At 49.9% G+C, this 14,437-nt stretch overlaps 2 protein-coding genes across 7 annotated transcripts in view; both read left to right on the top strand.

Annotated features, from left to right (window-relative positions):
- The window catches only part of TBCB (tubulin folding cofactor B), a 188,056-nt gene that overhangs the window by 114,023 nt on the left and 59,596 nt on the right, over positions 1-14,437 (top strand). The window contains exon 1 of one of the 5 annotated variants that reach the window (XM_050769305.1): positions 6,203-6,206. The exons of the other annotated variants lie outside the window; for them this stretch is intronic. The gene's annotated coding sequence lies outside the window, so the exon portion shown is untranslated. Of the gene's footprint in view, positions 1-6,202; positions 6,207-14,437 lie in introns of those variants that run through there. 5 annotated transcript variants of the gene reach the window in all.
- WDR62 (WD repeat domain 62) overlaps positions 15-14,437 on the top strand; it is a 50,752-nt gene continuing 36,329 nt past the window's right edge. The window contains exons 1-7 of one of the 2 annotated variants that reach the window (XM_050768882.1): positions 15-91; positions 4,513-4,604; positions 5,720-5,782; positions 11,175-11,232; positions 11,474-11,644; positions 12,486-12,623; positions 13,031-13,213. In XM_050768882.1, coding sequence (XP_050624839.1) covers positions 11,534-11,644; positions 12,486-12,623; positions 13,031-13,213 — 432 coding nt within the window. In that variant the 5' untranslated portion in view covers positions 15-91; positions 4,513-4,604; positions 5,720-5,782; positions 11,175-11,232; positions 11,474-11,533. Of the gene's footprint in view, positions 92-236; positions 593-4,512; positions 4,605-5,719; positions 5,783-11,174; positions 11,233-11,473; positions 11,645-12,485; positions 12,624-13,030; positions 13,214-14,437 lie in introns of those variants that run through there. The other variant, XM_050768881.1, reaches the window with a different exon arrangement.

The raw sequence follows: 14,437 nt of genomic DNA on the forward strand, positions 1-14,437 counted from the left end.
GCCAGTCAATCTCTTACGGCTCCACCCTACGCCTATATCCGGGCGACCGTCGGAGCGCATATAGTTCCTCTGGGTGGCGGCAAAAACCGAGGTGAGGCAGCTGGGGCCTTAGCCTCGTAAAAGTTAAAACCTGTATGTTTCAGCGAATAATGAAAACGGAGTCTGGATGAAAGACCCCACGACTCTTGATCAGGCATCCAGTACACTAGCCGCCCAGCCAGGCACTCGCTCCGCCTCTTCGCTCCCATTGGCCCTAAGCGCCGCCCGGCAGCCCTGCGGTTGGCCAGGCCGGGCCTGTGGTGTCCAATAGGCGGCGGCGCCGGCTTTCCCGCGGCTGTTCGCTGTTTCAGTGGGTTGTGGCGGTGGCGGCGGCGGCGGTTAAGGGATGTAACGGTCGCCCGGCTCCGGCGTGACGATGGCGGCCGTAGGGTCCGGAGGCTGTGCGCGGAACGATGCAGGGGAGAAGCTGCCCTCTGTCATGGCGGGAGTTCCGGCGCGGAGGGGTCAGTCCTCCCCGCCGCCCGCCCCACCGCTCTGCCTCCGGCGGCGGACGCGACTTTCGACGGCCTCCGAGGAGACGGTGCAGAACCGGGTGAGAAGCTGCTCGTCATGTCTACCCCAGTTCCAGGCCTCCTGGGTTTCCCCTAGTCCCGTCCTGAGAACTGTGGCCCCGACTATCAGTCCCTGGCCAGTCCCCTCAGGCTGTTCCCTGCCTGGCTTCGTCCCCTAAGTCCCGCCCCTTTAGCCATGGCCCCTCCCACTTTCCCTCTCCTCGTTGCATTCCCGGCTCCACCCTCAGCGTTGGAGTAATTCCTGGGTTCCTCCCTGGTTCCCACCACTGGGGAATGCATTTTGCTTCTGCAAATCACAGCCTAGTCCTCCTATACTTTAACCCCCGTTCTATCGCCTTTAGACGTCACGATCATAGCTCACTGCAGCCTCACTGCCCTGGCCCCCGCTGGGTCATTAAGGTCCCTTGGAGGGTTTAGTCCAGAGTGTTACCTGCCCCAACTCTTCCTCGCTTCTACCTCGCCTTCTCTCACCTTCTGCGGTCTCTATCCTTTTTCCTCACCAAGGTGGGGATTCTTAATCCATATTGTCATTCAAAACTATGACAAAGACGTAAGAAGTTATTTATAAAATCTCCGCAGTGCTGCCTGGGGAGGAGGGCGCACAGAACAGTTCCCTAAATTTTGAGACAGAAACACAGAAGGAAATGATTTCACAGTAGGTAGAAGGAATTCCATTAGCACAGCGGCAATTAAAAAAAATTGTTTTCCAGCTCTGTAGGCACAAAATCTGTTTTTATAAAATGGAGATGATAAGAACCATAGTATTGGTAGGGCGCGGTGGCTCACGCCTGTAATCCCAGCACTTTGGGATGCCAAGGTGGGCTGTTCACCTGAGATCAATTCAAGACCAGCCTGGCCAACATGGTGAAACCCCGTCTTTACAAAAAGTACAAAAATTAGCCGAGCTAGCACGCTCCTTTAATCCCAGCTACTCAGGAGGCTGAGGCGGGAGAAATCCCTTGAACCCAGGAGGCGGAGGTTGCAGTGAGCTGAGGTCACGCCACTGCACTCCAGCCTAGGCGACAGAGTAAGACTGTCTCAAAAAAAAAAAAAAATTATACTATTGCATTGGAAAGAAATGAAATTTTACTTGTGATCTTCTTGGCACAGAGTCCAGATAAAGGGAGGATACCTGGTAGCTGCTGGTGGAGCTTGTTCCTGCCCCATGACTTTCTCCTGCACTGTGATTATACTGCCCACTCCTGGCTATAGGGCTCTGGCTGTACCTCCCATGTCCTCCCTGTCACCAACGTTCAGTCACACTGGCCTGCTTTTGGTTTTCCTGAGGCTCCATATTCTTTTCTGCCTCCTTAGCCTGGGCTTTTTGCTGCAATCTACCTGGCTGGCTCCTTCCCATCCTTCAAGTCTCAGCCTGAATGTTGCTATCTGGAAAGGCCTTCTTGAACCCCATTCTAAAGCAGACACCCACCTTCATCTCTCACCCAGCACCCTATACGTCATAGCCTTTATCTTATATGTTCCTGAAAGTGCCTTTTGAGCTATTAAACTACATATAACAATATCAAATTCAGAGAGGCATTATAGCAAGGTGGCTAAGAGAACAGACTGGTATGGTTGGACCCAGGCAGCCTGAGCTTAAACTTTAGTCCTGTTCTTCCTGGTAGTTTATGAACTTTGCTTTTTCTTTTTCTTTTTCTTTTTTTTTTTTTTTGAGATGGGGTCTTACTCTGTCATCCAGGCTGTAGTGCAGTGGAGTGATCTCGACTCACTGCAGTCTCAGCCTCCATGGGCTCAGGTGATCTTCCCACCTCAAGTCTCCTGAGTAGCTGGGACTACAGGTGCATGCCACCATACCTGACTAATTTTGTTTTGTTTTTTGGTAGAGACAGAGGGTCTGGCCATGTTGGCCAGGCTGGTCTTGAACTCCTGAGCTCAAACGATCTGCCTGACTTAGTCTCCCAAAGTACTAGGATTACAGGAGTGAGCTACTGTGCCCCGCCAAGTTATGAACTTATCTGTGCCTCAGTTTTCTTATCTGTAAAATGAGAATGATGTAGAAATCTTTCATAGGGTATTTGTGAGGATTAAATGAGGTCACATATCCTAGGCACTCAGAACAACACTGGCACATGGCAAGTACTCTATTCATGTTAGCTAATACTGATACTATAACTGTGTATTTGGGGTAATATTTATTTTTCTTGTTTGGCAGTACGGAGTTGATCTGTCTTGCAAAGACCTAGTCTAAAAATGACCATTCATACCAATGCCCAGTAATGCTGATCGACAGATAAGACAACATGAGTGCCATGGCTTGGTTGTTTATGTTGGAATCCTGGTGCTACCCCTTCCTGGATGGGTAACCCCTCTTGGCCTCTGTTTCCTCATCTGTTTGGTTCCTTTTTTTTTTCCTTTTTCTTTTTTTTTTGAGACGGAGTCTCGTTCTGTCACCCAGACTGGAGTGCAGTGGCTAGATCTCAGCTCACTGCAAGCTCCACCTCCTGGGTTCGAGCGATTCTCCTGCCTCAGCCTCCTGAGTAGCTGGGACTACAGGTGCTCGCCACCTCGCCCGGCTAGTTTTTTGTATTTTTTAGTAGAGATGGGGTTTCACCGTGTTAGCCAGGATGGTCTCGATCTCCTGACCTCGTGATCCGCCTGTCTCGGCCTCCCAAACTGCTGGGATTACAGGCTTGAGCCACCGCACCCGGCCTTCTTTTTTTTTTTTTTTTTTGACAGAGTCTCACTCTGTTGCCCAGGCTGAAGTGCAGTGGTGCCATCTCAGCTCACTGAAACCTCCGCCTCCTGGGTTCAAGCGATCTTCCTGCCTCAGCCTCTTGAGTACCTGGGATTACAGGCATGGGCACCACACCTGACTAATTTTTTTGTATTTTTAGTAGAGACAGGGTTTTGACATTTTGGCCAGGATGGTCTCAAACTCCTGACTGAGCCACCACACCCAGCCTTGTTTAAATTTTAAATATTACTGTTCATGTGTTTTTTTACTTGTTCAAATCTCTCAAACTTCGGGACTATGAATCTGACGTGGGGAAACTGTCTACCTTTGGTCACTACTGCGTCTCTCCTGTACAGCCCAAAGTGCTGACTTTGCAGCCAGACTGCCTGGGTTTCTATATCAACATTGCCATTTGCAGATGTAGGATCTTGGGCATCAGACTTCTTACCTGTAAAACAGGGGTGATAATAGTGCCTTCTACTTGGCTTGTTGTGGGGATTCAAGTCTTTTAATACATATAAAAGTACTAAGAGGCCGGGAACAGTGGCTCTTGCCTATAATCCTAGCACTTTGGGAGGCTGAGGTGGGTGGATCACCTGAGGTCAGGAGTTTGAGGCCAGCCTGGCCAACATGGTGAAACCCCATCTCTACTAAAACAAAAATTAGCTGGGCATGGTGGCCTGCGCCTATAATCCTAGCTACTCAGGAGGCTGAGGCAGGAGAATCGCTTGAACCCGGAAGGCGGAGGTTGCAATGAGCCAAGATCTCACCACGGACTCCAGCCTGGTGACAGAGCAAGACTCTATCTCAAAAAACAAATAAACAAAAAAAAGTACTTAGAAGCTTATACACAGGTCACCTTCTCACCATGGCATTCTCCCCCTTCCCCTGCACTCCTGACCTCCTTATCTACTTTCTTCTCTCTTGCACCCGTCATTACTTGGCATCTGTTTCACATATTTGTTCTGCTTCTTTTCTATGTCCTACATACCCATCACCAGTAGGACATGAGCCCCACGAGGGCAGGGATTTGTCTCTTCCTCACCACTCTGTGCTCTTCACCTAACGTCGTATTTGTCAAAGGAATGTTGAGAGAACAAGTGTTAGCTGCTGGTGGATGGCATGGCCACAGAAGCTCAGTGAGTGGGTGTTGAATGCAGCAGGATCTGAATGGGTGGCCAAGGCAGCTGCACCATGTGGTGCCAGCTGGGGCAGGTGCCTCTGACTTGGGCTTTTTCTTTGCAGGTGTCACTCGAGAAGGTGCTTGGCATCACAGCCCAGAACAGCAGTGGCCTAACCTGTGATCCTGGCACAGGCCATGTGGCCTACCTGGCAGGGTAAGCAGATAAGGGCCTCGATGTCCAATCATTGCTAGGGAATTTGGAACTTGGAGCCTGAAGCCATCTGTAAATCACTCTGAGCCTCATCTTTTTCACCTGTAGAATGTGGATAATGGGGCCTGCTTCTGAGAGCTGTGGAGAGGATTCCATAGCCCCCTCTCTGTCTAGAACAGTTCCTGGCATGTAGTGAGTGCAATGAAAGCCTTTATTATGACTACAGGGGGGAGGTGACAGCGATCTGGGAAAGACAGGTGATTAAACTCCACGCTGTGGTGTCAGGTAACCTGGATTTGTGTCCCAGCTCTGCCATGTATGCTGCTCTCTGAGCCTCTTCCTCTGCCTCTGTAAAACAGAGCTCATGACCCTCTCTGCTTGCATAGTTGAGAAGACTGAAGAAGATGCTACAACTGTTCATTCCATAAATACTTATGTAGCCTGACACTGTGCTAAGGACGTCCCCTCTATGGGTTTGTTTCCTTATCTATAAATGGGCCTAAAGAGTCCTGACCTGACCTGGCAGTTGTGAGGATTTAAAACAATTACATCTCTCTCTCTCTTTTTTTTGTTTTGTTTTTTGTTTTGTTTTGTTTTTTTGAGACAGAGTCTGGCTGTGTTGCCCAGGCTAGAATGTAATAGTGTGAATAACAGCTCACTACAGCCCCAACCTCTTGTGCTCAAGTGACCTTCCCATCTCCACCTCCCACGTAGCTGGGACTACAGGCACATGCCACCACAGCCAGCTAATTTTTTTTAGTAGAGAGGAGATCTCACTCTGTTGCCCAGGCTGGTCTCAAATTCCTGAGCTCAAGTGATCCCCCGACCCCCTACTCACAAAGTGCTGGGATTGTAGCCAGCCTAAGGTCTTTATTAGCCTAGGGCCTGACAGACATTACCTCAGAGGAAGTGCTGGTTTCTATTTAAGAACATAGTAATGTTAAAGTGCCCTAGAATTCTCAGTGTAAACACCTGGAGGAATGGGAGGAGGAGGAGACCAGAGAGAATCTCTGTGCAGAGGGAGCTTGTTTATTTGTGGGCTTTTCTGGTGGGAATAGAATCATCCCAGGACCCCAACACTCCCCGAAGTTGAGGCACATTTTCCTCTTTCTCCCCAGCTGTGTGGTGGTGATTTTGGACCCCAAGGAGAACAAACAGCAGCACATCTTTAACACTGCCAGGTAGGCTGAGGCCTGGGCCTGGAGGCAGGGGTGGAACCAGGGGCTTGGCACACCTCCCCTCCCCCGCATAGCCTGGAGGTACTCATGGGTAGGTGCTCACTCATTCACTCACCTGTTGGCTCAGCAGCATTTGCCTGTGTTGGATGCTGTTCCATGTGCTAGGGACACAGCAGTGACCACAGGAGAGGAGAATCTCTGCTGGCTAGAGTGAGACAGACAGTAAACCCGTCAGCAAATTACTGGCTGATCATGATCAGTGCTATGGAGGAAATGATGGGGGATGTCTTCGGGCAGGTTTGTGGGCAGAGAATAGGAGGAAAGCCTTATCAGAAGGCTCAGGGAATGCTGCCTTGACTCTGACACCTGAAGGAAGTGAGAGGGTGACCCATAAGAAGCTGTAGGGAGAGCGCTTCAGGCAGGGGGGACAGCAAGGGCAAAGGCCCTGCAGTGGTAAGAATCTCGGTGCTTTAGAAGCAGCCAGGGATCCGGTGCCTGGAGAAAGGGAGCAGGGGAGATGAGACTGGAATAGGCAGAAGCCACATCCCGTAGTCCTTGCAGCCTTGGAGAGGGGCTGCAGAGCTTGCTGAGTGCAGAGAGCAGCCACAGGAGGGCGCCACAGGCCAGGGATGTGCTTTTCACCCCCAGCCCTCCAGCAGCTCTATTCCCCGCTTTGCTTTTCTCCACAAAATTTGCTCCCATCTCTGATATGCTGTCCAATTTCCTCATTGATGGTTTTCACTGTGGGTCTCCATTCCTCAGTGTGAGCACTCTGAGAGCAGGGACTTTCTCTGAGTTCATTTCTGTGTCCCCAGCACCAAACAGCAGTGTCTGGCACATTGATGGCTATTTCCTAAGAGAAAGACTGAACATGATTTGGGTTTTAGAAAGATCCTTTCAGCTGTTATTGGGGGAGGACCCGCTCCTCTGCCTTGGGGCGAACTGATCACTGTGTTGCCCTGGGATGTGGTCCCAATAGGGCTGTGACCTTTGAAAGACATACCGTGTCCCTCCTTGGCATAGCTGAGGCTCTGCTCCTTTGGCCCAGTTCTCCAGGTGAATGGATAAGGAGTGGGTTTTCTCCTGCCCTTATGGTCCCTAAGATACGGTCCTTAAGCTACGGCAGGTTCTTGTTATCTGGCAGAAGTGCATTCCCTCTTGAAAGTGGCTTTTTGGACCTTTTGCTCCTAACTGTGGGTTCTGTTACTGGTGATAAGGGCAGAGCTGGGTTCCATTCCTGGCTCAAGCATCTATTCACTGTGGAATCTCAGGTGAGACACTTCTTTCAGAGCCTTGGTCTCCTCTGAAAATAAAATAGCTGCTGGTAATTGGGAGAGCATTCGTAAGGCAGCAGCTACAAATCAGAGTCACACAAACTTGCCCAATACAGTGTGTTTTAAAGGTTGGATGAGTGGACAACATTTCAATTTTTTTTTTTTTTTTTTTTTTTTTTTTTTTTTGAGATGGAGTCTCGCTCTGTTGCCCAGGCTGGAATGCAGTGGTCAGAACTCAGCTCACTGCAAGCTCTGCCTCCCGGGTTTACACCATTCTCCTGCCTCACCTCCCGAGTAGCTGGGACTACAGGTGCCCGCCACCTCGCCCGGCTAGCTTTTTGTATTTTTTAGTAGAGATGGAGGTTTCACCGTGTTAGCCAGGATGGTCTCGATCTCCTGACCTCGTGATCCGCCCATCTCGGCCTCCCAAAGTGCTGGGATTATAGGCTTGAGCCACCGCGCCTGGCCCATTTCAAGTTTTTTAACACAAAAATCCACATGTCCCTCTTGTTTGGAGAAGTGAGAAATTCTGGCCTCTGGGGCCCAAATTCCCCTGTGGCAGTGATGGACTGAGCTTAGTGACATTTGTCAGGCCCGTTGTGGCCAGTTCCTCACACCTGTGTTGCCTTCCTAATCCCTGTAGGCAGTGGAGTGGGTGGCCTGGATTTGTAGTAGATGGCATGCAGGTGCCCACCCTGGGCCACCAGTGGGTGTGCATTAGGAGGTGGTGTGGCCAGTGTGGGGGTTTTCTTTCCAACTGCATATCAGAATCACCTGGTCCCTATGCCTCACCCCAAGAGAAAGCCAAATCAATTGATCTGGGATGAAACTTGGGCATTGGCAATTTTGAGACTTTTTATATTGAAATAATTTCAGACTTGGAATAGTACAAAGAGCTCATATATACCTATGTACCTTTCACATATTTCCCAAATGTTAGCTTTTTTTTTTTTTGAACACAGAGTTTTGCTGTGTCACCCAGGCTCAGCTCACTGCAACCTCCACCTCCTGGGTTCAAGCGATTCTCATGCCTCAGCCTCCCAGGTAGCTGGGACCACAGGCATGCACCACCATGCCTAACTAATTTTTTGTGTGTTAGTGGAGACGGGGTTCACCATGTTGCCCAAGGTGGTCTCAAACTCCTGAGCTCAGATAGTCCGCCTGCCTCAGCCTCCCAAAGGCTGATTACAGGCGTGAGCGAGCCACTGCACTTGGCCAAATGTTAGCATTTTACCACATTTGCTTTATCATTTTTTGTCTATATACATATTAATTTGTTCTGAACTATCTGAGAATCAGTTGTAGACATGATGCCTCTATATCTCTAAATACTTCAGGCCAGGCACGGTGACTCACACCTATAATCTCAGCACTGTGGGAGGCCTCAGAGGCAGGAGGATCACTTGAGGTCAGGAGTTTGAGACCAGCCTGGGCAACATGGCAAAACCCTGTCTCTACTAAAAATACAAAAATTAGCTGTGCCTAGTGTCAGGCGCCTGTAATCCCAGCTACTCGGGAAGCTGAGGCAGGAGAATTGCTTGAGCCCGGGAGGCGGAGGTTGCAGTGAACCAAGATTGCGCCACTGTACTCCAGCCTGGGCAACAGAGCGAGACTTCGTCTCAAGAAAAATAAAGTAAAATAAAATAAATACACTTTGGGAGGCCGAGGCAGGTGGATCACCTGAGGTCACGAGTTTGAGACCAGTCTGGACAACATGGTGAAACCCCATCTCTACTAAAACTACAAAATTTAGCTGGGCATGGTGGCAGGTGCCTGTAATCCCAGCTGCTTGGGAGACTGAGGCATGAGAATCGCTTGAACCCGGGAGGTAGAGGTTGCATTGAGCCAAGATCACGCCATTGCACTCCAGCCTGGGTGACAGAGCAAGACTCTGTCTCAAAAAAAAAAAAAAAAAAAAAAAAATAAAATAAAATAAATACTTCAGTATGTATTTCCTACAAAAAAAAAAAAAAAAAAAAAGACAGTCCTTCTAAACTGTAATATATCCAGCAAAATCAAGAAATGAAAATTGGTATATCACTCCCATTCACTCCCCAGAGGGCTCCATTCAGGAGTCAGCCTTTGTCCCATGAATGTCCTTTATGGCCAAAGGGTTCTGTCTGGAATCACACATTGCATTGAGTTGTCCCCTCAGTCTCCTTCAGGCTGACGTGGCTCTTCTGTCTTTTCTTGACTTTCAGAATCTTGACACTTTTTTTTTTTCTAAGACAAAGTCTCACACTGTCACCCGCCTGGAGTGCAATGGAGTGATCTCAGCTCGCTGCAGCCTCCACCTCCTGCCTCAGCCTCCCGAGTAGCTGGGACTACAGGTGCCTGTTACCTCTCCCGGCTAATTTTGTTTTGTATTTTTAGTAGAGACAGGGTTTCACCATGTTAACCAGGGTGGTCTTAATCTCCTGACCTCGTCATCCACCCGCCTCGGCCTCCCAAAGTGTTGGGATTACAGGCATGAGCCACTGCACCCTGCCCCACTTCTTTTTTTTTTTTCAAGATGGAGTCTTGCTCTGTTGCCCAGACTGGAGTGCAGTGGTGCGATCTTGGCTTACTGCAACCTCCCGGGTTCAAACGATTCTTCTGCCTCAGCCTCCCGAGTAGCTGGGATTACAGGCGCCCAACGCCACACCTGGCTATTTTTTGTTTGTTTGTTTGTTTGTTTTTTGAGATGGAGTCTCGCTGTCTCTCCCAGTGTGGAGTGCAGTGGCGTGATCTCTGCTCACTGCAAGCTCCACTTCCAGGGTTCAGCCATTCTCCTGCCTCAGCCTCCCGAGTAGCTGGGACTGTAGGCACCCACCACCAAGCCCAGCTAATTTTTTTGTACTTTTTAGTAGAGACAGGGTTTCACCGTGTTAGCCAGGATGGTCTCGATCTCCTGAACTTGTGATCTGCCCGCCTTGGCCTCCCAAAGTGCTGGGATCACAGGCCTGAGCCACCATGCCCGGCCTATTTTTTTGTATTTTTAGTAGAGATGGGGTTTCATCATGTTGGCCAGGCTGATCGTGAACTCCTGACCTCAAGTGAACCTCCCACCTCTGTCTCTGAAAGTGCTGGGATTACAGGCATGAGGCACCGCACCCAGCCTCCATTCCTCTCTCCTTCTGTTCCACCCCATTTATTGTGAGGCTTCTGGTCTTGAAGTCACTTTATGGCCCAAGATGGAGTTCTGGCTGTTCTGTGCTTATTTCAGGAGGGGAACTGGTGGGAAGCGGGGCACACATCATGTCAGTTTACTTCTCCTTGGCCAGACTGAGTCATGTAGCTGTACCTGCATAGCTGCAAGCATGAAACTGGGATTATGTCAGTGAGGAAAGAGAGACAAGTGGATATCCAGGACGCAGTTTGCCCTGTTTGCTGCTGTAAGGAACCACGGGAAGCCTGAGAAGCAGGTTGACATGAAGTTGCCAAAGTCTCACTTAGTGACATTTACTTAGTTATCTGCACGCCAATTTACCATCTCACGTAGGGAGACAATTATTGTTAAGGAACAAAGGTAAAAACAAGATTAAAAGAGAGCGGGGAGAAGAAGGAAACCATACAATCTCAGAATGGTGAATCTTGCTGCCAGAAACCTGTCAGCTAGCCTGTTCATTCAAGTCCTTGTGCAGGCTAGCTAGGAGTATCAGAAACATTTTGGCTGTTTATGGATTTTCCAGAATATCTTGAGTATTTATCAGTGGAGCACATGCTGCAGGCTACCTTGATGTGATGTCTGCCAGGATCCTCCCATCAGCACCACCCCTTTAGTTAGGCCAGGCCTGTACCATTTCCTGCATCTCTATTTCTCAGTGTTATAGGGTGGGTGGGGTCTTAGGGTAGCCACTGCGGCAGAGAGAGAAGAAAGCAGGGTCCCCATACAATGTCTGCCCCATTTGGGTTTGGTATCTCAGGGTCGAAGGGGCTTTGCATTTACCCCCATTTCTCTGTGTGCTGTGCTGGGCACGCCAGCAGTACTGGCTCTGTGGGAGCTGCTTGAGCTCACCTCCCCTGGCCTCTTCTGAGGCTTGGGAGGCAGGAGAGGGCAGAGTCCTATCAGAGCCGCCAGGATGGGGTCTGACTGGCCACCCTTAGCGGAACCAGTGATCAGCTCTTTTCTTTATCCCCAGGAAGTCTCTGAGTGCTCTGGCCTTCTCCCCTGATGGGAAGTACATAGTGACAGGGGAGGTGAGTCATGATCACGATTGAGTGGGAGTGGGGGTTGGGGGGCCTCAGGAGCCATTCCTTACGCTCCCAGCAGGCCTGGGAGTCCCTGGAATAGCTCCTTCCTGGGCCAGAACAGCCCCATAGCAGATGGGGGAGATGGCTTTTGGGCGCACCCTATGGCAATGCAATCTTCGGCCTTGACAACCCCTCTAGCCCTGCCTGGTACAGAGCCCAGCAGCAGTAATGACCCCACCTTCCCTAGAATGGGCATAGGCCTGCTGTGCGCATCTGGGATGTGGAGGAGAAGAATCAGGTGGCGGAGATGCTAGGCCACAAGTATGGTGTGGCCTGTGTGGCCTTCTCACCCAATATGAAGCACATCGTGTCCATGGGCTACCAACATGACATGGTGCTCAACGTCTGGGACTGGAAGGTAAGACCAGCGGGCGTGTGGCAGGCAGCCAGCTGCCAGAGCATCCTGTGTCTTGGGCACTGGGAGAGCTACATGAGAGGACGCAGTAAAGTGCTCACTCACCCAACACATGACAGCTATTGAGCACCTGCGACATGCTGATCCCTTACTGTAAGGCACAAGATAGGTGCCCAGCTGGAAGAATTATAAATATTTTTATAATGACCAGCTGTGACCTTAGCCAAGTGACTTAACATCTCTGTGAGTCTGTTTCCTCCTCTGTTAGATGGATATAGTGCTACTTATCTTGTTGAGTTGTAAGACTTTAATGAGTTGATAAGCACTGGAAGACTGGGCTTTGGAACAGCTGTGGAGCTGGCAGAAGTGGGTACCAAGTCCTGGCTCTGCCCATAACCCACTATGTGACCTTGAGCACATGACATCTTCCCCTCTGAGCCTAGGAGGGTTGGGGAGAGGCGCCTCCCTCATGGGGCTATTGAGGGAATTTCATGGGTTATCCTGTGAAGGGCTCAGGGCAGGGCCCAGAGCAGGAGCCCCATCCGTGACAGCCATAGGTTGTGTTGTCATTACATCCCAGCCATGACTGTCCCCAATACCATGTGTGGGCTGCAGAGCTTAGACCCTTGGGAGAGCTCTGGAACATACTCTCCTGGGGGGACCATTCCAAGCCTCTGTCCCCTCCTCTGTGGTGAGGAATGAGCAGGTTGCCCCACATAAGTTTCCCCATACAGCAGCTCCCTGGAGGGTCCCAGGAAGACAGACTTGGAGTGGGGACGAGCAGGGAGGCCCAGGCAGTCCAGTGGAATGAGTGCTGGCACGAGCTTTGCACTTATTCTTCCAGAAAGACATCGTAGTGGCCTCCAACAAGGTATCTTGTAGAGTCATCGCCCTCTCCTTCTCAGAGGACAGCAGCTATTTTGTCACTGTTGGGAACCGACATGTGAGGTTCTGGTTCTTGGAAGTCTCCACTGAGACAAAGGTGAGTTTCTGTCCCTGGCCCTTTAACCAGGCCCTGAGGGAGTCACCATCTGTGGCAGCATGGCCTCCTGTTTCTCCCTGGGATTTGAGGGCAGCGGTCTCGGGCCATTTGACCTCTCAGGGGCCCAGCTGCTGCTTCTGGGCCTACTCTCAGGGGGCTGATGCACAGGCCCTGCCAGGAACCCCCTGACCCTGGGACCAGCTCTCATTCTTGGACTGCTGCTTCCAGCCCCCCTGTCCAGAGTGGCAGGGTTCTAGTGTTTTCTTTCCTTCTCCTCCATTTGGAAGAGCTTCTTGGAGTTCTCCTGTTTCGTTGTGTCCTATCATCTGGTCATGCAGGACCCATCATGGCCCTGTTGGGGGCTCAGCTGTGTGGACAGTATCTCACTATGCCCTCTGTGTCTCCAGGTGACGAGCACAGTGCCCCTTGTAGGGCGCTCAGGCATCCTGGGCGAGCTACACAACAATATCTTCTGTGGTGTGGCCTGCGGTCGGGGCCGGATGGCAGGCAGTACCTTCTGTGTGTCCTACTCGGGCCTCCTCTGCCAGTTCAATGAGAAGAGGGTGCTGGAGAAGTGGATCAACCTGAAGGTACCACCTCCCTCTCTGCCATCAGTTGGACAGGCTCTTTCTCATGATATGTGTCTGCAGGGGTGTTCATCAGTATTGACCGCACAGGTTCTGCTTATGTGACTAATGGTTAATGACACCCCCTCTCTGAGCTTCAGGTTCCACATCTGTAAAATGGGAGTACTGCTGCCCTCCCCACAGAGCTGATAAAGAAGTCACATGAGATAATATAGGCAATGAGCACTGTGCTTGGTGACCTGAAATGGGCTCAAGGTGACAGTTTTTTTCCCATTACTATTTGATCTACTTCACATTTCTCTTCTCCTTTGAGCACTCTGGCTGGTAGAGGATTGCATTTTTAAAAACTCAGAGGTATCATTGATTTAATAACTTTTCAATCAAAAAAGACTACACAAAATGCATGAACTTTTATTTATTTTTAATTTTTTTTTTTTGAGATGGAGTCTTACTCTATTGCCCAGGCTGGAGTGCAGTGGTGTAGTCTTGGCTTACTGCAAGTTCCACCTCCCAGGTTCAAGCGATTCTCCTGCCTCAGCCTCCCAAGTAGCTGGGATTACAGGCGCCTGCCACAACGCACAGCTAATTTTTGTATTTTTAGTAGAGACAGGGTTTTACCATGTTGACCAGGCTGGTCTCAAACTCCTGACCTTTAGTGATCCACCGGTATTGGCCTCCCACTGTGCCCTGCCATAAACTTTTAAACTAAAGCATGATCTATCGATACATTGCAGAGCTTCTTTCCTTTAGTATCTGAAAGTTTGTGTCAAGCTATTTTCCCGTCTGGAATCAGTTGCCCATTTGGCTATCAGCCAGAGCGTTGTGGTTTTCTCTCCTGTTCCTTGCTTGCCTTTGTAACTCACTCCAGAGATCACCTTTGAGGTTAATGGCGTGTGAAAGAGTTCCAAGTTTTATATTTGTCCTAGTTGGTTAAACATCATTTTCTCTTTTTCAAGCAAGTGAAAAGCTTTCAATAGATAGATTTTAGTTCCTAAACACTAAATGACTCATAAATTAAGTCCCTCTAGATTTGGAAAAACTCCTTAAACTGCGTCTAGAGGTCTAGCACTTCCTAGTAGGATAGACAGTCCTTTCTAGATACTATAACTTTTTTATTTTTTCTTTTTTTTTTTTTTGAGACGGAGTCTCGCTCTGTCGCCCAGGCTAGAGTGCAGTGGCCGGATCTCAGCTCACTACAAGCTCCGCCTCCCGGGTTCACGCCATTCT

Source organism: Macaca thibetana, chromosome 19 (genome assembly GCF_024542745.1).
Source record: "Macaca thibetana thibetana isolate TM-01 chromosome 19, ASM2454274v1, whole genome shotgun sequence".
In the NCBI taxonomy this organism is placed as follows: Eukaryota; Metazoa; Chordata; class Mammalia; order Primates; family Cercopithecidae; genus Macaca; species Macaca thibetana.